Here is a 21,439-nt window from a genome sequence, read left to right on the forward strand (position 1 = left end):
GCCGGTCCACACAGAGCCGGTCCACACAGATCCACACAGAGCTGGTCCACACAGAAGTCGCTCCGGGTGGTTTCCTCTGAGGGCTCGAGCCGGCGGACGGACTCAAGGTTCGTCTCTGTGAATGGTGGGTAAAAGGGGGCTTGCCTCGTCGCCGAGCGCCATCTTCGGGTTTAGAGCCTGTGGGCGTCTCACTCACCTGGCCACAGACGTGGAGTCACGGGTAGAGTCACAGTCCACGGCCTTTGTACTGAAGCCACTTCACAGCTGAGAAGATGGTGAACTTCCTGTTCCTGTCCCACACCCGCTGATTAGAAACACCTTCTGCCCCGGTAAACACACCTGAGCAGACACACTGTTTTCTTCCTCACAGATGTCTAAATTTACCCAGAATTCATTGCAGTGCTGACATTGAGACCCTTGATCGCTTCATGGCCAGGTGCTCTCTGAGTTATTAGTCGTGTCCAAATTCATGGGCTGCATCCTCCTGAGGACCCGGCCTTCACGGTCTATGGGGGCCGGGTCTTCAGAAGGTCGGGTAGGCCGGAAGTAAACGGCCGTGAAATTGGACGGTCCAGCCTTCAGATTAGCGTCACCGCTGTCTCGGTGGAGTTTAATAAACTCGGCCGTCTGCTCCTTGCTATCTAAAATATAACAGGACACTGGAGTAAACTCTCGACCATCTGTTTAATCAGTTTTCTGTTTGACGTTTATTCAGCTGTGTGAAAACCAAGGAGGAACCCACCCGGGGGATTAATAAAGTTTTATCTAATCTAATCTAATAATGTTAATCTCAGCCAAACCGATTTACTCATAAACAAATAAAACACTGAAAAAAAGCCAAACAATAACATTTTAGGTTCTCTAAGTGACTTATATATTACGTTTAACCCGAGCAGCGAAAGACCGAGGTGATCTGAAAATGATGTGCTGGGAGTTTGCTGTTCTCGGCGGCTTCAGTGACCCTCGAGCTCCCGGCGAGCTGTCGAGCTGGTGGGCAGCAGAAGTCTCTGAAAACATCGAAGCACTTTTGCAAATATGCGATATCTTGATAAACCGAGCAGATATTAAAAGTTTACACAGCTACATTCTCGCCTGAAAATATGTTAAAAGTTTATTTTGTGACCCAGAGAGAGTAGTAACAGTAATATTAAAACTTAGTAGCGGCCGCCATTGCCAGAAACTGGAGTTTGGCTGGGCTGCGCTATGAATTCTGGGATATGGTGGGCCACAAAGGACACACCCGACCCGTCCTTCAAATTCGGGGAAAAGCAGGACGCATTTGTCGGCTGCATTCGGAGGAGTCTACGAATTTGGACAGCCTTCGGCGCGTCACTGTGATGTAATCGTTCTACAAATGCGTCCTCGGGAGGATGCAGCCCATGAATTTGGACACGCCCATTAACTGTTTGAAGCAGAGCGCGCTCACACGTACGCCTCTCCCCTCTCAGGTGTTTCCTGCCACTGTGGCGCCTTCCAGGTGGATGAATCAGCAGGGGGTGCTCTGCTGCAGCTCTGCAGGAGTCGGGCATCACGCTGCGGCACCGACCGCCCCGCCCTGCTACCCAGCGTGCCTCTGTTCTCCGAGCACTCTGTTCTGCCTCCCCCGACTCCTGCGGACGTCTCGGCTGCTCCTCCTGGACTCATCGCTCCCCTGAGCCCGGGGCTGGCCGAAGAGGAGGAGCAGGAAGAGGAGCAGGAGGTGCACGTACCTGAGGGTAGGTTTTGTAAGTGTCAGGTTAAATGAGATGTTTGAAGATCGAGTCCACTCAGAGCAGGAAGCCTTTAATCTGCTCATGTGTTCTTGACCTCCCAACCTTTCATCCTTCAGCCTCCTCTCACAGGAGATTGACTCTCTGCATCAGTCAGTATCTGGGTTATTGATTAGTGATCGGTTCTTTGTATTAATCAGTATTTGAACATTAACTTCCTTTACTCTTCTCCTGCAGAGGAGAGACTCTGCTCTGAGAATGTGGCATTTAAAGAAAAGAAGAAGATGGTGGGGGGGAGGTGGCCTGATGGTGGTGAAAGACAAAAGTCATCACTGGCTGACAAATCGACCAATCACATCGCAGGAAATGCGGCCGGGAAGAGGAGGAGACTAAAGATTAAGCTTCTGAAGAAGGATGAGGAGTCCCACACCAGCAAGCGAGGAGAGGAACAAACAACCAGGATCCAGGAGAGGAAGGAGAACGAGGGGCAGGAGGAGGAGGAGAGAGGAGGGGAGGAGACCATGAAAGAAAGGGGAGGAGTCAAATCTGTCATAATAAAGACTGAGGAGGGTCGGAGACCGAGGAGGATGGTTGGCCCGACAGTCAGATACCTGCTAGAGTCTGAGCAGCAGTCACATGGGCCAACAGCAGCCAATCACAGCAGAGCGAGCAGAGATGTGCGGAGGAGAAAGATGGGGAGGCCGAGGAAGGAGCAGAAGGAGCTGGATGACAGCAGCACGGTGGAGTCCTCAACAGACGGAGGAGCAGAGAGATGGTGGAAGCTCTGCCAGGTCAGTCCTTCACTTGAACGTCACATCACCTTTGTTTCTCTGACCTTTGACCTTCGACTTTACCTGTCTCCAGGTGTGTGGTCTGAACGTCACCAGCCAGGCGTCTCTGGATCTCCACCTTTCCGTCCACAGACCGGCTTCTAGCTGCGCACAAGCTGCTGCTGACCAACAGCAAGAACAAACCAATCACGCGCAGGGTGATGCAGAGGAGAGGGAGGAGCCTCAGAGGCAGAGGAGGACAGTCTGCCAACCAATCAGGTACCTACTGGAGTCGGAGGAAGTGTCACATGGTTCTGGAACAGCCAATCAGACCAATCAGGAGGCAGCTACCAAACCCACAAGAAGGAGAGGAACATCAAAAGATGCTGTTGGGGGCGGGGCTTCAGAGGTGATTGACAGGCCTGAGACTAATGCTAAAGACACAGGTCACATGGTCACAACAGGAGGAAGAGAGGAAGGAGAGGAGGAGCCTCACAGGACAAAGAGGACGATGGTTGGCCGACCAATGAGGTACCTGCTGGAGTCAGAGGAAACAGGTGGTGTCAGAACCTCCAATCACGATGCAGAAAACAAACCCACACAGCGCAGGCGAAGACCAAAAAATGTTTTTGATTTCAGTGAGGCTGGGGGCAGGGCTTCAAAGATGACTGACTGTTCTGATACTGAAGATAAAGTAACAGATCACATGGTGTCAACGGGAGGAAGAAAGGAAGGGGAGGAGCCTCAAAGGCCCAGGAAGCTCCTCCTCACAGCACCCACCGAGGCTCCTTATTGGTCAAGAGACATAAACCGTGCGAGAACACGTCCCAGCTGGTTGGTCGACTACTGGACCCTGAACAGGAGTGGGAATGGAAGGAGGGGGACAAAGAGGAGCAGAGTGGAGGAGGACGACGAAGAAAGGGAGGCGCAACAAGTCTGTGTGGAGAAGGAGGAGGAGCCTCAAAGGCCGAGGAGGACGATGGTTGGCCCACCAATCAGGTACCTGCTGGAGTCAGAGGAGACAACACGGGGTTCTGGAACAGCCAATCAGACCAATCAGAAGGCAGCTAACAAACACACAAGGAGGAGAGGAAGATCAAAAGATTCTGTTGGAGGCGGGGCTTCAAAGATGACTGACTGTTCTGACATTGGAGATAAAGACACAGGTCACATGGTCTCAACGGGAGGAAGAAAGGAAGAGGAGGAGCTTCAGAGACCAGGAAAGACGGTTAGTCCACCAATCAGATGCCTTCTAGAGTCAGAGGTGATAACAGATATTTTACAATCATCCAATCAGGATGCAGAACACAAGCCCATGTCTTCTGACCTTTACTTGAACTTTACCTGTTACTACAGCCTCTTTTTCTACCTACTCGGATCGACTTGCCGCGGTTTTCAGGTTTCCTATTAGTTCGTAGTTCCTGGTACCAGGTGATGTTCGGCCGGCGTTCCAGGAAATTCGAGCAAATATGAAAATGTGCCCCTGATTGGCCAGTCAGTGGCTTCCCTCGATGAGTCGTGATGGCGTCTCATTCACAAAAATGAAAAGCGCCATTTTTGAAGTTGGGTAGCGACAGAAATGGCTACAAAAGCAATGCCGTGTTCCCGAGTCTGACGCCACAGACCAAGCAGCGGGTCCATCGCGCCTCGACGTCCACCTTTATTGGTGTTGCACATTAATTGCTATAACAATGACCACGTACATTAAGTACTTACCAGATTGTAGTGGAAAACCAGTCATGGCGAGTGGTTCCGAGTAGGTAACCATGGAAATTAGGGCTGGGTATCGTCACTGATCTCTAGAATCGATTCGATTTCGATTCATGAGGTCCCGAATCAATTCGATCCACAATTCGATTCGATTTGAATCGGGTAAATTTAGCCTGAGACAGTCAGAAATATTATAATTCAGGTCATGCATCAGTACATTTCCATATTTTTATATCTATAAAAAGAAAGCTGATACTTGCGGGACTTTATCAAAGGTGTGAGCATCACAGCAGAGGGCTTTGTGTCAAAGTAACTGAGGATAAAACACAGAAAAACATGAAGGCGACTTTCCTGGCCTGGATTTTAACAGATGACCTTAAAAATATTCTGCAGTAGATCAAAAACGAAAGAAAACCATGAATCAACACATGAACATGACCTGATGCTGCTGAAGTGAAGCAGAGCAAAGTTTACAGAGGTTTGATTACAGGCACAGCTGAGAGTTTTGCAATTTGCATCATTTTAAAAAGTTTAAATTTGCTCAGTATTGAACAGCAGAAATGAGGCTTTCTTCTCAGAAGTAAGTAAAAGGACAAAAACAGCGGCCAACAGCCTGTAAACAACGGTAGAGTTGTGCGTAACAAGCAAGCGAATAATGCAGAAAACAGATTTTTAGACGGGAAACTGTTCTTGAAGTACAGAGAGAGAGAGCTGTGCATGAAGTGTGATTTTTATCGTGGTGGAAGCAAAACAGCAAAAATCAGAGTGAATTCTTTGTGTTTTGTGTTTCCATCTTTGTACAGAATCCTGCTCTCATTTAACCTGAGATTCTGGCATTCCGGGCAAAATAAATTTATCCAAGCTAGAATCGATTTTAAACGATAAATTGATAATCAAAGCCCACCCCTAATGGATGGGCTTCTTCTTTCCCGACTTTTAACCAGACTTTTCTGCCCCTTTTGTCTTTAGTTAGCTGTAATTAACCCAACGCTCACCTGACCTTTGTCTGACCTTTCCCCCCTGCAGGCGTCTGCCCTCCACCCGTCCGTCCACAGACCAAAGCAACCTTTCGGCTGTCACCTCTGCAACAGGAAGTTCAGCTGTGCCAGCGGGCTGTTCCTGCACCAATGCGATCAGCACCACAGCAATATAGGTGGTCTCTACAGCAACGGATGTGGGGCGGCCCTGAGCAACGCCCAAGCTCCTAAAAACAAACCACAAAAACAGACCACCCAGGATGACAAGGAGGAGGAGCCTCAGAGGCCCAGGAAGCCCCTCCTCACAGCACCCACCAAGGCTCCTTTTTGGTCAAGAGGCATAAACCGTGCGAGAACACGTCCCAGCTGGTTGGTCAACTACTGGACCCTGAACAGGAGTGGGAATGGATGGAGGGGGACAAAGAGGAGCAGAGCGGAGGAGGAAGAAAAAGAAGAAAGGGAGGTGCAACAAGTCTGTGTGGAGAAGGAGGAGGAGCCTCAAAGGCCGAGGAGGACGATGGTTGGCCCACCAATCAGGTACCTGCTGGAGTCAGAGGAGACAACACGGGGTTCTGGAACAGCCAATCAGACCAATCAGAAGGCAGCTAACAAACACACAAGGAGGAGAGGAAGATCAAAAGACTCTGTTGGAGGCGGGGCTTCAAAGATGACTGACTGTTCTGACATTGGAGATAAAGACACAGGTCACATGGTCTCAACGGGAGGAAGACAGGAAGAGGAGGAGCCTCAGAGACCAGGAAAGATGGTCAGTCCACCAATCAGATGCCTTCTAGAGTTGGAGGAAACGTCACATGATTCTGGAACAGCCAATCACACTGATCAGGAGGCAGTTACCAAGCTCACAAGAAGGAGAGAAAGATCAGATGCTGTTGGCCTCTGTGAGCCTGGGGGCGGGGCTTCAGAGATGATTGACAGGCTTGACGCTAAAGTTAAAGACATAAGTCACGTGGTTGAAAAGGGCAGAAGAAAGGGAGATGAGAAGAAGGAGGAGCCTCAGAGGCTGAGAAGGACGATGGTCGGCCCACCAATCAGGTACCTGCTGGAGTCAGAGGAGCTGTCACGGGGTCAAAGAACAGCCAATCAGGACACAGAAAATAAACCCACACACAGCAGACGGAGCCCAAAAAAGGTTGGTAGCCACAGTTAACTGATCAATCAGGAGGCAGCTAACAGCACCTGCCATTAAGTTCTTAGGTCGACCATATTAAAGATTGAACCCATCTCTAATGATCAGCTATGTACCACAGGCCTTCAAGCTGGCTGTAGTTAAACCTTTACTCAAAAATCATCTCTAGACCCAGCAGTCTTAGCTAATTATTGGCCAATCGCCAACCTTCCTTTCATATCAAACATCCTTGAAAGAGTAGTTGTCAAACAGCTAACAGATCATCTTAGACTTTTAGAGACTTTCTATTGTCATTGTGCAGTTTCTTGCACAGCGAAATTGGGTAGCTTGATCACAAAGGTGCTAAAGTAAAAAGAAGAGAAACCAATATACAACGAAGGCGGAAAATAAATAAATAATTAAATCAATAGCTGGGATAGGCTCCAGCGCCCCCCGCGACCCTGAAAAGGATAAGCGGAAGCGAATGGATGGATGGATGGATGGATGGATAAATCAATAGAATAAAATAAAAAACAGTGTATATGTATACATATGTGAGTGGAACTATATACATGGTGTATGTGGAGGAAACATTGAAACAGACTGGGACCAAAATAATTGCACAGAACATGGAAAGACTGAGATATTGCACATAGATGATCAACAGCAGTGTCAGGGTGGATGTGTTGGGGAAGTCTTTACACACTAGTTTGCATTAAGAGTTCTGACAGCCCACGGGAAGAAGCTGTTCTTTAGTCTGTTGGTTTTGCACCTGATGGATCTGAGCCTTTTTCCAGAGGGCAGGATGTTGAAGAGGTGGTGGTTAGGATGGAGGTGGTCCTTTATAATTGCCCTGGCTCTGGAGAGACATCTTGAGCTGGCAATTAAATCCAGGGAGTTCTGATGACCCTCTGTAGTCTCTTCTTGTCAGCTGTTGTGCAACCAGCGTACCACACAGGGATGGCGTGCACCAGCACACTCTCGATAGTGGCACGGTAGAAGGACCTCTGCAGAGGAGTGGCTTATTTGAAGAGTTTCAGTCAGGTTTCAGAGCTCATCACAGCACAGAAACAGCTTTAGTGAAGGTTACAAATGATCTTCTTATGGCCTCTGACAGTGGACTCATCTCTGTGCTTGTCCTGCTAGACCTTAGTGCAGCGTTCGATACTGTCGACCATAATATCCTATTAGAGCGATTAGAACATGCTGTAGGTATTACAGGTACTGCACTGCAGTGGTTTGTATCATATCTATCTAATAGGCTCCAGTTTGTGCATGTAAATGGAGAGTCCTCTTCACACACTGAGGTTAATTATGGAGTTCCACAGGGTTCAGTGCTAGGACCAATTCTGTTTACATTATACATGCTTCCCTTAGGCAGCATCATCAGAAGACATAGCATACATTTACACTGCTATGCAGATGACACCCAGCTCTATCTGTCCATGAAGCCAGATAACACACACCAATGAGTTAAACTGCAGGAATGTCTTAAAGACATAAAGACCTGGATGGCCGCTAACTTTCTGCTTCTTAATTCAGATCAAACTGAGGTTATTGTACTCGGCCCTGAAAAGCTTAGAAATATGGTCTCTAAGCAGATTCTTACTCTGGATGGCATTACCTTGGCCTCCAGTAACGCTGTGAGGAACCTTGGAGTCATTTTTGACCAGGACATGTCCTTCAACGCACATATTAAACAAATATGTAAGACTGCGTTCTTCCATTTGTGCAACATCTCTAAAGTTAGAAATATCCTGTCTCAGAGTGACGCTGAAAAACTAGTTCATGCATTTATTACTTCCAGGCTGGACGACTGTAATTCATTATTATCAGGAAGTCTAAAAACTCCCTGAAAGCCTTCAGTTAATCGTGACCTTTCTCCTCTGCAGACGTCTGTCTTCCACAGACCGAAGCGCCCGTTCGGCTGTCACATCTGCAACAGGAAGTTCAGCCGTGCCAGCAGACTGTTCCTGCATCATTGCAATCAGCACCGCAGCATCATAGACAGTTCCCAAGGCAACAGAGTTGGGATGGCCATGAGCAGTGCTCGAGCTTCTGATGGCAAATGGAAAGAAGGAACCCAGGGTAAGAACGAGAATGGGGAGGAGCCTCAGCGGCAGCGAAGGAGGAGAGTTGGCCCACCAATCAGATACCTACTGGAGTCAGAGGAGTTGTCACATGGTCTTAGAAAAGCCCATCAGAGTGCAGCAACCAAACCCACACAAAGGAGAGGAAGAATGAAGGCTGGTGGTCTCACTAAGGCTGGGGGCGGGGCTTCACAGATGATTGATAGGTTTGAGGCTACCTTTGCCACAGACAGACAGACAGGTGTGCACAGGCAGACTTACCTGGTTCACAGAGACTTGCAGGATTGTCAGGTGACCATCTCCCCCTGCTCTGTCACAATGCAGCGCCTCCTCTGATTGGCTGATTACGTTCTTGTTAAACATGTTTGTTTTAATTTTTTCTATGAAGTCTGGTTTCAGTGATTTTAGGTGTGTGTGTGTGTGTGTCACACTGTTTTTGAACAATAAAATGAAATAATGTCCTGCTCCTTTTTTCTGTCCTGCTGTTCATGGTTTCTAATGAGGTCAAAGGTCAGGCTGCACCGCCCATGGAACTGCATGATGTCAGAGAGGGGATATCCTTATATGGTCGCGTCAGGCTCTGAGTAATCTAAATCAATGTGGGCCATGACCGCCTGGTGGACGTCACAGGTACTGCAGGTGAGCCTGGAGCCATCACTGCGTAGTACAAATATCACAAATGCTACAATCAAACCGAAGTATTCGAGTGTATTTAGCAGTAGTTCCAGTCCTGACAGAGAAAGTCCTCCCTGCAGAGTCCTCCATCATCATCATCGTCACTGTGTGATGAGTTTAAATAAGAATCAGTTTTCAGATTATATAGCTTAAAGTGTCACCATGACGACCAATCCTCATCCTCGCACTCAGGACCACTGGAGGACACCAGACTGCAGGACAGGTGTGGTGCAGGTAAACTCGGCCTCACTGAGAAAAACACAAGAACAGAGCTGTTTATCATCTAACACAGCACATAACAGGCAAGGCACGATTGTCCAATCAGCAGCCTCCCTGGTAACACCTTTGTGTCTGTGATTATAAACTAGACTGATGCTGCTGTTCAGGAGTCTCCTCCACTTTCACTGCTAGCTCGCCTCATCTGTTAGTGTCACTGACCTCTGACTGCCCGCCTCAGTAACGTGACCTCTGACCTCTCGTCTTCCTCACTAGTTCAGCCCCATTTGGCGCCTCAGTGATCACTCACATGCTGCCGTTAGCTTCACACAGGTGAAGCACACCTTCAGTTTGTGACGGGCAGCCAATTAGACAGACGCTGGCTCAAAGGGGGAGGGGCTGCACATCTTGTTAAAGTCAGAGGGCTGCAGCTCGAGTCATTCTGCTGCGCAGTGTTATAAACATTACGGTAATGCTCCAGCTGCGGTCTTTATGGGAGAAGGGTCTGGCTGCAGCCACTGGGAGCGCCATATTGGGACCTCCACAGTAACCGGAAACACGTGACCTCCACAGTAGCACTGCACGGATCATCGACTGTGGAAACCTTGCAAGTGGATCATAAAGGTTGGCACAGAGTCTTTCATGTATAAATTTGCCGTTAATAATTATATAATTTTAGAAATCATCTAGTTTGCTTACACTGATTACGTTGGCACTTTGTTAGCGTTACAACAACGGTCAGACCCCCGAGGTATCTAAACTTTAGTAAGACTGCACTTTTGACACCTCTGGTTAGCATTTAGTGGTCAGTTTCAAACGTATTTGATTTTTGCTTCTTATTGAACTACTTTTCACGATCTGTAACATCAATGCACATTGTTCCATTTACTGCGTATTGCACTTTGTTCACGTCTTTCATTCCACCTGCATCAACGCTGTAAAGTTTGTCACAAAGAGATTTATACATTTATAAATACTACTATTCTCTATTCCATTCTGTTCTGCTTTTTTATTGCCCAGATTTTTGTTAGCGTTTGTTAAATTGTCTGTTATATGTCAATAGATATGTATGTCACAAATAAAAGTGTCTGGTAAATTATGTTTTTGTAAAGAATTTTCTCCCCAAATCTCTAACATGCTAACTGTAACATGTTATTTCTGCTAAAACCTGAACTTAAAGGTGTATATGGTGTTTATCTGTTTCTCTCTGTTTTAGATGCACATATCAAATTGGAATTCTGCCTCCAAGCCAGAATTGCAGGAGTGCACCACGTGTTGGCTGTTTCACTGCCCTCTGTGCCCCACTCTCAGCCCTGCTGTCAGGGCAAAGATTGAGGAGCAAATAAATGGACACATTAAAAATGCTTTGCCTTTCAAAGGTATGTTGGTATTAAATAAACCTCATAGTTAAAGTTATAAATATGCACTTCTTTTCAGCACCTCTGCAGTGTCTTTGTTGACTTAAAAGCTGCTTTTCACATTGTACAGTTCAGTGCATTCATCAGCTAGAAAAAAGTGTTTTCATTAAATATTTTTTCCTGTTCACCACATTTCCTGACAGCTCTTGTGATCCACAACATTTTGCTTTCATTATTGAGGATGGCTTGGGTATTTTTGTTCATATGTACAATCTGATTGTTAGATAAACTGATTGCATTCTGTACAACTGCATTTAAATTACATATTGTTTTTGTTTTTTTCTCTCTTACAGACAAAATGATATGCCGGTGCACTTTCACTGCCCTGTCTGCAACATGACAGTCATACAGCGTGGGGATATGGCAAGGCAATTATTGTCATGTCAGCATTCAGGACTGCTCCCCACTAAACTCTCCGTGGAGCCCCGCCTCCCTCCCGCTGCACTCTCCGTGGAGCCCCGCCCCTCTCCCGCTGCACTCTCCGTGGAGCCCCGCCCCTCTCCCGCTGCACTCTCCGTGGAGCCCCGCCCCTCTCCCGCTGCACTGTCCGTGGAGCCCCGCCTCTCTCCCACTCAACTCTCCGTGGAGCCCCATCTCCCTCTCGATGTCTCGTCTCCAGCATCGAAACCATTTCCTGAATCTTCAGTAGAACATTCATGTGCTCGTCCCTCTGTGCTAAATGAAACTGCGGCTTGTGGAAAGTCCATGAAAATGAAACGCCCTCACTCTGGTCTTACTCTTCTTACAAAAAAACTTCAAGACTCACATGATGAGGAGGCATTCAAACAGGTCAACAGATGTTTGCCTGGCCTGTCATCTGCAGTGTTTGTGTAGAGGGACTTCCTCCTCTTTGTTTCTCAGTTTGCAGAGGACATGGAGCTCTTTTTAAAAGCATGTGCTGACGAGCAGAGACTACAGGTCAATGTGATGTTTGACACTTGATGGACAGATGAAGGCACTGGCTGTTTGTTTGTGGTTTTTATGTGCTGTTTGTTTTTCAGTGTACAGAATTCCAGTTAAGCTTATTATAAAATGTTGTTCGCTTGTTTCCATACTTATAGTAAAAATTTTAGTGTAAATGTAACAGCATTGTTTATACTTGTAACTTCAAAGTAAAAAGGTTACAGTTGCTATTAACATTTATGTTTTTATCCTGTAATCAATAATATTTTTATACATTTTACGTATAACCCTCTGGGCTCTGTGCTGACTACTACACTGCAGTGGACCAAAAGAATGACACAGGTTTGATCTTAAGGGTCTAATAGTTGTGTGTTGTGCATGACATTGCAACGCAAACATGTATTTGCAAGACAGACTGGAATAAATTATGACGCATCAAATATTACACAGGCTGCAGAGAATTTTTGTTGATACAGGCTGTTGAGCTTTGAGTGTCACAGTCAAACTTTGCTTTGAAGCACCTGCTAAAAACACTTTGACTCTTGTAGAGTAAAATATGATTATAGTAAAAAAATCAAAGCTGCAGCACATACAGCAACAAAAACTGTTAGTAAATGTGTCCTGGAGTTTATGCAGGTGCAGAAAGTGCTGCTGCTGTAAGTCAGCCTAACAGCTTCTAGATCACTTATTTTTCTGGAAAGATGGCAAGAAGGGCATCACTGCTCATCTCTACAATCTCCCAGATCTTGGAATACAAGCCTTTGTCCCATGAAAATCACTTCACAGTAGTAGGAGACCTCTAAACCTACAAATGAAGAGTGATCCTGGAAGAAAAAGGGCCCACACTATAGTGACCTCAACAATTGCAAGACAGCTTTGTCCCCGATGCTTATATGAAAAAAAATAAATAAATACGAAGATTTATGAAACCATTAGGACTTTATTACTGTTTTATCTGAAAAGTTACTGGTAATATATGACCTAACTGGCATTTAAAGTGTAAAAAAAAAAAAAGAATATAGATAAAATTTTGGTTTTTTGAAGAAAAGGACTGGAGCTAATTTAAAGAGTCAAGTCGGTAAAAGTAGATCAATGTTTTAATAAATATACATTTTACAGCATTTTGTAAAAAAAAAAAACACACACAAAAGTTGCCATTTTTGGCAACGAACAAGGTGAGAGAGTTTTATAGTTTTTGCTCTCCTTGAACAAAAATAATAGTGCTCAATAATGTTGATGTTAATCAATTAAATGTCCCAGACTCTACTATTAATAATATAGTGGTCCCTCGTTTATCGCAGGAGTTACGTTCTAAAAATAACCCGCGGTAGGTGAAATCCGCGAAGTTATATTTACAAAAACTGTGGTATTTTGTAAATATAATAAACGCGAATTCAGCTGTGTAATTTTATTAGCAGTGTCCTCTTGAAATGCGCCAACAACATTGAGAGTAACATCCTCCTCTCTGCCCCTTAATGCTCTCTGGGCGCTATGGTAACGCGTAAATAATCCTTTCAAAATAAGACACAACTACAACACGGGAAGACACCCAGGGAAACCGAGGAAAACCCTGAAAACCATACATTTCACACCCGAGGCTCAACTTTCGCGTTGACAAAACATAACTTTCAATACTTGAAATGTGCAATTCACTTGTATTTTTATTTTTATTCCTATTTATTCTATTTATCCCCTTCGTATATTTTATTTATATTGTCTCTGTATTTATATATATATGTGTGTGTGTATAACTCTGTCGGTGCTGTGCTTTTTTGGAAATCGAATTTCCCAGAGGAACCCACCCGAGGGATTAATAAAGTTCTATCTAATCTAATCTAATCTAATCTAACACATGGACACTTTTGGCCACAAACGAGCTGAAGGGATGGTGATTTTTTTAAATAAACCCAGAGTGTTAAAACACTTAGAACCAAATTTATTTTTCAGCAGCATCAATAGTAACAAAAACACAATTTAGTTTTCCCTGTCAAAGTCGATTTAACTGAAGTTACGTGTTTCCGGCTACTGTGGAGATCACGTGTTTCCGGTTGCTGTGGCGGTCGCAATATGGCGGAAACCGGAAGTCAGTTCAAAACAGCCGTGGCGGGTCCCGAAGGAGAAGGAGCTCTGCTGAGATGAGCGAGAGCGGCGCTCAGGTGAGAAACCGAAGCCCGTGTTTGCCTGTGTGTCACGTGACCGCGCTGTTAGCACCGCGTGACGGTAACTGTCAGAGGGTGTGTGTCTGCTTACAAGCGATGTAGGAAGAAAACAGACAGTTACCTGTTCGAGTTTGGTACAGGTGTGTTGCTGTGACCTTCACTGAGCAGAGCTCTGCACAGCTGGAGATGCTGCCGGAAACTCAAAACACGTGTTTAGTTTGTAGTGTGGTACAGTCTACGTGCTGCAGCAGTGTGTAATGATCTGTACAGTGTATATCCTGGAGCAGTGCGTCATATGGCAGAGTGTATATCCTGGAGCAGAGTGTAATATGGCAGAGTGTATATCCTGGAGCAGAGTGTATATCCTGGAGCAGAGTGTAATATGGCAGAGTGTATATCCTGGAGCAGAGTGTGTCATATGGCAGAGTGTATATCCTGGAGCAGAGTGTAATATGGCAGAGTGTATATCCTGGAGCAGAGTGTATATCCTGGAGCAGAGTGTATATCCTGGAGCAGAGTGTATATCCTGGAGCAGAGTGTAATATGGCAGAGTGTATATCCTGGAGCAGAGTGTGTCATATGGCAGAGTGTATATCCTGGAGCAGAGTGTGTCATATGGCAGAGTGTATATCCTGGAGCAGTGTGTCATATGGCAGAGTGTATATCCTGGAGCAGAGTGTATATCCTGGAGCAGAGTGTATATCCTGGAGCAGAGTGTATATCCTGGAGCAGAGTGTAATATGGCAGAGTGTATATCCTGGAGCAGAGTGTAACGGTGTGTGCGTCTTGTCAGCTGTTAGCTCGTCTGGAGGCACGGCGCTGCCTTAAGGATATTGAGCCTCGTCTGTTTCCGGAAGACCGAGGACCCGACCAAGGTGACTGGCCACGCCCACCCACTCACAGCTGACACATGCTGTCAGTCAGGTGACTGTCTCACTGTATGTGTTGTTTCTTGCTCTCAGGTGCGGTGGTGGAGCTGTTTGGGCTGGAGGGCACAGGTGAGTTCACGATGCAGGAAGTGCCTCCACCTTTAACCTGGATGTAAACTGTGTGTGTGTGTGTTGCTCAGGTAAGACGGAGCTGTTGTATCACCTGCTGTGCCGCTGCGTGCTGCCGGAGGCAGCTGGGGGTCTGGAGGTGGATGTGGTGTTTGTGGACACCGACTACAGCCTAGACATGTTACACCTGGTCAGCATCCTGGACAGCAAACTGAGCGCAGGTATATGCACACGCATGCACACACACACACACACAAACAAACAGGAAGTTACACACTAACCCTTTCTCTCCGGGTCCTTAGCGCTGTTGGCCGGAGCAGACGAGGCGGCGCTGCGCTCATGTCTGTCCCGCCTCCTGTTTGTTCACTGCTACTCCTCCTCACAGCTCCTCCTCACCCTCCACTTCCTGGAGACCACCTTGTCATCACGGCCCGCCCTGGCGCTCATCCTCATAGACAGCATTTCCGCGTTTTATTGGGTGGATCGCTGCGAGGGTGGGGCCAGCTACACCAAACAGGAGGAGAAGCTCAGTAGGTGTGCGGAGCTGCTGGGACGCCTGCTCAGGTGGGTGGAGTTAGACTGATTCAGGCTGCTCGCAGGTCATGCGTTACAGTGCGCTGCGTGACATCACCACCACTCTGAAGGCTTCCGCTGAGCTCTGATACGATCACGGTCATGTGCGCAGCTTTTCTCTTTCAGGTACAAACACATGTGCAGAGTGCCCCCTGGTGGTCAAACTGCAGTGTCAGCACCGTAGGTCAGGGTGTTGGCTGGTCAATCGCTCACGCTCTGACGAGTGTTTGTGTAAAATGTTGGTTTGTTCGTGTTTTGCTGGGTCAAATACCTGAGTGGAGCCTGTGGTGGTTCTGTTCTGGACTGTGGCTCACTAATTTTCTGATTTTTGACTCCTCCTACTCCACAGGGATTACAGAATTACTGTCTTCGCCACCTGTCACGCCATCAGGAGGCCCGGCGTCCCCTCCTCCTCCTCAGACTCCGAGCGGTCGTACCTCTGCCGCTCCTGGCAGAGGCTGGTGACCCACCGGCTGCTGTGCTCCAGGCAGGAGCCAGGAAACAACATGGCTGCCGAAGGAGGACACGACCAGGAGCAGAGGAGACAGCAGATCTTCACCGTCCACTGCACCACCTTCTCTTCGAGGGTCAAGGTCTCCTGGAGCAGCTCCTTCTGTGTGACGGAGGCAGGAGTGGCGTTCCTGTCGGCGTCCGAGGAGAACAAATGTGCTGCACGTCAGTAACTCAGACTCTGGTCCAATCATGGATCAGGGAGATGTCCGTCATCTGGCTGAGGGACCAATCACATTTGAGCCCTTGCCGCAGACACGCCCCTCACAGCACAGACTGTTTACTTCATCTGCGTGTTTTTCTGTGTGATGTGATTCTGTGCTCTGACTGCTGCTCGGCCCACAGTGGAAACAGGAGCAGACTGTAATGAGCTGCACAGGTGGGACTGTACAGGGAAAATGGAGGGGGTGGGGTCAGGATGAGGTCATTGTTAGGGGCCAAAGGGTCAGCATTAGTGTTTGTGTTCAATAAACTGGACATGTATGTTGTGACCTGTGTGTTTGTTTCCACTCAGACCCATCAGCAGATTGTAGATTAATTAATAATAACTGAGGTGGGTGTGGCGTCAGCTCCAGGTGCTGCAGGTATACTGGTACTGTGGGCGGAGCTTATTCTCTCCTGTCTGACATACATAATACATGAAACGACGATCATAACCATCAGTGTTATCCAAGACAGACACGCCCACCACGTCAGCATCCCTGTGATGAGGGTGATGACGTCACTGTCACGGACAGTTTGGCTCTTTTAAACTTTAGTGGCTAATAACCGGAACCTCTTACTGCAGGCGTGGCGCTCTCGGGTCGACACTAACCTGACCCTTGACCCCGACCCTCTGCTCCGTGCTCGGGCACGTGCCTGGCGCGGTCCGGATCCTCGCGCTCCGCTCCGGGACTTCCAGGTCTGCTGACAGAGCCGCTTCACCAGAGCAGTCCTCCAACTGATCCCTCCGCGGGGTCAGACACACTTTTTACACAACACAAACAAATATTCCCGGTGCCCGCGTGGAGGCTTGCACACCGGCACTTTTCACAGGCCGATCCTCGGTACACGCCGCCCGTGTCTGGGTCTGACGGGAGCGTGCGGCCCGGCGAGGCGGGACGTGTTTTGCGGGACCTACTTCCTCTGCTGGCACTGACAGGCGGTGGTTCGGTTGCTCCCAAACATGGCCTCCGTGACGGAGCGACCGCTTCAACTTTAATTTTTCGCCAGTTTTCGGAGTAAAAACCGCGCTTTTCCCTCCGTGCTCCGCCGGGAATGTTCCGCCGGAGACCCGGCCGTGCCAGGCGTGTCAAACGGAGGCTGAGGTTGGCAGAAGTTCGCTGCTGGCTTTGAAGTCGTCGCTCTAAGTTGGCTGAAAGCTGGAGAGGAAAAAGAGAATTGCATCGAATCAGTAAGGACGCTTCTTCCCTATTCTCTCGACACTCCCGCGGCTCGCTAAACGTCCCGCTTCCTGCCGCCCATCCCGACCCGCCACTAGCGCGCCGCGGACCGGGCTGCTAACAGCTAGCCTGCACGCTAACGCTAACAGAGAAGTGATCAGTCAACTGGGCGGTCCGAGCGAGCTAACGGCTAAGCGCTAGCCGCTCCGGGCCGGAGGAAAGCCTTTAAACAGCGAGTTAGAACCACCGAACGGCTCCCGGTACCCTCACCGAGGCCGCACCGAGCGTGTGGGGCTGTGAGCGGGCTCACAGGCGGCAGTACCGGGCTCCACGGCCGCTGTGACAGGCGAGCTTATTAGCATGCTAACCAGCAGGTTACCCACACACAGCCACCCAGCGAGGCTCACCTGAGACCTTAACCTCACCAGACACAACACTGAGCTCACCTGGTGTCCAGCGGCACACCTGGGCAGGTACACGCACAGCAGCTAGAAAAGTGAAAAACACACCAAAATATGCACTAGGTCCGTTTAATCAGCACACTGTAAACACTGTGCACCTGTGCAGGTGAGTACTCTGACCAGCTGACACCAGAGAGCTGCACCTCATCGGTCCCGGGGTATACAGCTGGATTACATTAAGCTGGCACACAGAGCAGAGGGATAATACCTACACAGGCAACAGCAGCGCTCACCTGTACCTGTTCCATCCGAGAGTCAACCCTAATCTGGTTCCAATAATCCCACAGGTGCTGATCGAGTCAATCAGATCATCTGCTGGTTAGTTTTCACTGATTGATTGATCCGTTTGTCTGTAAACAGTCAGAATATGGAGACAGGCGTAGTTTACAGTCTAAGGTGAAGGTGCACTGCAGCTGTTGGTGGCGTGGATCAAAGATGAGACCAGCATCCACAAACACCAGATATTCTCCTTAAACTTCAAACATCCACATGTCTCTTGCGCTTGATGGTGAATTCACCTGGACATAGATGGTTGCCCGCCCACACAGCTAATCAGCCAGTGGGATTAAAGATGAGCTCGTGTTTTTGTTTACTTCCTGTGCCTGAACTAAACGGCGCCGTAAAGCCATGTTTCCGTGCCGTGTTTGCTGCAGCTCCTCCTCAGCTGCTTTTCTGCCATGTTTGCCGAGCTGAAGGGACCCCGCCGCCCGTCGGACAGGAAGCGTGGACGTTAGAGGTTAATCGTGTTTTAATGTCAGCTGTGATTTTGTGGAAATGATCACTGTGTTTGTTCCTCAGCAGAAGCTCATATGCACTCGCTGTTTAGTTCAGCTCGAGCCAGCTGGGCTCTTCCCACCCCTGATTGGACGTTTGGAGGGCATGTGATCACAGGTCATTGAGCGGAACAGAAGCTCACAGAAATGAAGGTTCAAACCTTTCAGTGAGCACCTGTGCGGCTGTTGGCTTTGAGTCTCTGCAGCTTGCATGCGGCAACGCTAACCGAGGCTGATTTGTCTCCGTGAGGGGGCAGGACCCTGAGGATCAGTAACCTGGGTTCCGGTTGCTGATTGGTTGGTTGCGATGAGGCTGGTCTGGGCCTGCTGTCCTCTGCGTGTCCCCGTTTGTCCTTCCAGGTTTAATAAAGTTCAGATGACCACGGTAAATAATCCAAATTAGGTCAGTGAGTAAAATAATCCCGGTTATGGTTTGCGCCATCGTTGAGCCGCAGCGGCGTCAGACTGAAACCAGGTCTGGTTAGTGGGGTTTCCTGCAATGAGACAGGGTGGTGCTGGCCTCCACCCGACAGCGGCAGAGCTGAGTGTACCTCCTCAGAATAAAAACGTTTTTAATGATCGTCGAGTAAAAACAACAAAATGTCCCACGGGAGCATCTCAGATGGCAGCACCTCTCTCAGGGTCCTTTACCAACGCAGGATGCTGTGACACTGATCAACAGGCAGACAGGGTCAAAGGTCGCTCAGCTTCATGTTGCACGAGTGGCTGGATGAGCTGCTGTGAGGTGGCGGCGGCTTCGTTCTGGTCCAGGCGGGTGCATCAGTTTTTGTTTCTGTTCACGCTCAGAGAGACACAACGTAGTCGCACCTCTGGCAGCTCACAGGAAGTGGTTTATACGGGACCGTGTGGCGCCTGGCAGAGGTTCAGCGCGGCCGGTGTCACTGAGGAAGCTTTTCTTGTCAGTAACAGTCGCCCCTCGGCCCGCCTTTTGGGCGCTTTAACCTCACCTGCTGCTTCAAACACCACTTACACCTGCCGTTCTGACTTTAGGGTGAGCTGAGCGGCACTACGTGGGCCGCTTACATCCGTGTGTGATGATGGCGCCATAGCTGTTAATGGGCAGAGAAACAGACGGGAGAGTGTGGCGGCGAGGGCGTGTGGCGGCGAGGGCGTGTGGCGGCGAGGGCGTGTGGCGGCGAGGGCGTGTGGCGGCGAGGGCGTGTGGCGGCGGCCGTGTGAATCACAAGCTCGAGGTTTAAACTGAGCGTGTCTGCGTGTGGAGGGTTTGCAGTCATGTGACCATCAGCGCTGCAGGGTTAGCTTACCGAGGCCCAGACACCGGTCGCTATGGAAAACTCTGTGTTCCTGATTGGTTCTTGAGAACTTCCTTACGACAGGTTGTGGGAGGGTCTGTAGCTTGCTGTGCACCGTGCTGGTATTGGTTAGCTCCTCCCATCGTTGTTCACGTCCTCCTCGTTCTGTAGGAGGCTCTGCGAACAGTCTGACCTTTGACCTCTGAGGTGTGTTAATGCAGCACACCTGAGCGTCACCTGATCCTCAAGTTTGGTCGCGCAGCGTTTAGGAGCTGCTGAATCGTCCTCGTGGCGTCTGTACTTCACCTGAGCTCAGAGGACGCACAGCGCGCCCTCTCTGTGTGACCTCACACACCGAGCTGCTGCTCTTCCTGGGGGAGTCCCTGCAGGTGTCCAACATCTGGCTGTGTGTGTCTGTGCGTTGTCGTGCCTGGAAGCTTTGAGTCCTTTACATCAGCTTTGTAAACTTTGAGGTGTGACTTGTTCTCGTGTGAAATAGCAGGTCAGCTGTGGAGCGTTCACGTGAGGAAACTCGTTTTATGCATCGGCTGCGCTCACGTGTGAACACACTGTACCACACACAGGTGACACACCTGATGGCTGTGCGGCTGTCCTGAGTTTATAGCGTCTGTGTTCCGCAGTTCACCGCCCAAACACCAGGGGGCGGTACAGTTTCTCTTCTCTTGTTTATTTGTTCTCTTCCAGCTTCCTGTTGCAAAAGTAACAGTAGAAGAGGAAGAAGGTGGTGGGCTGCAGTCAGGTTTCAGAGGGTTTGTGGGCGTGGCTTATGTGTAGTGTGGGTTTAAAGGGGAAGCATAAATCCCAGCTCCACCCTGTTCCTCACCTCTCTCTCTTTCTTTACCCAGAATGCCATCTGAGGCTCAGCCTCAGGAGCCTCGGGACAGAGGGCCACCCCCTCCCGTCACTCGGGCCGGCCGCAGCGCTCAGCTGGCCAAAGCCACTGCTTCTAGCCCCGCCCCTGAGAGGCGGCCCCGTGGGCGACCGAGGAAAGATGGGAGCAGCGGGCGCTCTGGACCTGCTGCCCCGCCTCCTCCTCCACCACCTCCTCCCCCTCCGCCCCCCAAATCAAGAAAGAAGTAAGTGTGTGTGTGTGATGTGAGTGTGTGCTCAGGTGTGCTCACCTGTTCCTGCAGCAGGTTGATCCGTGGTGCCTCCTCCAGCTGAACAACGTGGCTGCAGGTTAGCAGCTGCATGTTTGGTATTTCTGCATAAATGAAGCAGGTGAGTCAGAGGGGAGGATCCTGGAGTCAGAGCAGGGTCAGCACTGATGTTTTAGAGCTTCACGTTCCTGATCCAGCATGGTGCAGACCACCGCAGGCCACAATCGACACCTGTAAGAAGGCCGAGCAGCTCGGCAACAGCTCTGTGTGGTCCCACGAGGCTAACGCCACCTGCAGCACGGCGATGATGTAAAAGTACGACATTAACTGTGTTTAGAAACCACCGCGCTCCATTTTCACTTCAGAGTAACTGAGTAACAGCCTCCTTATTTTAGGACAGAGAAGCACATCTGAGGTCTGGAGTTTGAGTCAGAGGGTCAGAAATGTGTGGAAGCTAGCAGCGCGATCGCCCTGAGGTGGACCCAGAATCATCCAGCAGGGCGAGCCTGGACCTGATCCACACTCAGTGCAGGGGAAGTGATGCTGGAGGTCCTGAAACTTTGACTGTGTGTGTTTGCTGCTTAGATTCAGTCT

General features: G+C 49.0%; 4 protein-coding genes across 6 annotated transcripts in view; 3 read left to right on the forward strand and 1 right to left on the reverse strand.

Annotated features, from left to right (window-relative positions):
- The window catches only part of LOC113029558 (uncharacterized), an 18,414-nt gene extending 9,568 nt beyond the window's left edge, over window positions 1-8,846 (forward strand). Inside the window, exons 1-6 of one of the 2 annotated variants that reach the window (XM_080306873.1) lie at window positions 144-329; window positions 1,449-1,715; window positions 1,947-2,500; window positions 2,574-3,707; window positions 5,216-6,316; window positions 8,185-8,846. In XM_080306873.1, the coding sequence (XP_080162999.1) occupies window positions 1,994-2,500; window positions 2,574-3,707; window positions 5,216-6,316; window positions 8,185-8,718 (3,276 nt within the window). In that variant the 5' untranslated portion in view covers window positions 144-329; window positions 1,449-1,715; window positions 1,947-1,993 and the 3' untranslated portion in view covers window positions 8,719-8,846. Of the gene's footprint in view, window positions 1-143; window positions 330-1,448; window positions 1,716-1,946; window positions 2,501-2,573; window positions 3,708-5,215; window positions 6,317-8,184 lie in introns of those variants that run through there. The other variant, XM_026180468.2, reaches the window with a different exon arrangement.
- Window positions 1-21,439, reverse strand: part of LOC145431207 (uncharacterized) — a 382,620-nt gene that overhangs the window by 187,325 nt on the left and 173,856 nt on the right. The gene's annotated exons all lie outside the window — the stretch shown is intronic.
- Window positions 13,538-16,325, forward strand: xrcc2 (X-ray repair complementing 2). Its single transcript, XM_026180570.2, has 6 exons — window positions 13,538-13,750; window positions 14,547-14,628; window positions 14,716-14,751; window positions 14,823-14,972; window positions 15,054-15,315; window positions 15,674-16,325. Exons 1-6 carry the CDS (start codon window positions 13,730-13,732, stop codon window positions 16,005-16,007), a joined length of 885 nt encoding a protein of 294 aa, XP_026036355.1. The 5' UTR covers window positions 13,538-13,729; the 3' UTR covers window positions 16,008-16,325.
- Window positions 16,632-21,439, forward strand: part of kmt2ca (lysine (K)-specific methyltransferase 2Ca) — a 50,155-nt gene continuing 45,347 nt past the window's right edge. For both annotated transcript variants that reach the window (XM_080306860.1, XM_080306861.1), the window contains exons 1-2: window positions 16,632-17,227; window positions 20,591-20,821. In XM_080306860.1, coding sequence (XP_080162986.1) covers window positions 20,592-20,821 — 230 coding nt within the window. In that variant the 5' untranslated portion in view covers window positions 16,632-17,227; window position 20,591. The remainder of the gene's footprint in view (window positions 17,228-20,590; window positions 20,822-21,439) is intronic.

The sequence above is a fragment of the Astatotilapia calliptera genome, chromosome 9 (genome assembly GCF_964374335.1).
Source record: "Astatotilapia calliptera chromosome 9, fAstCal68.1, whole genome shotgun sequence".
Taxonomy (NCBI): Eukaryota; Metazoa; Chordata; class Actinopteri; order Cichliformes; family Cichlidae; genus Astatotilapia; species Astatotilapia calliptera.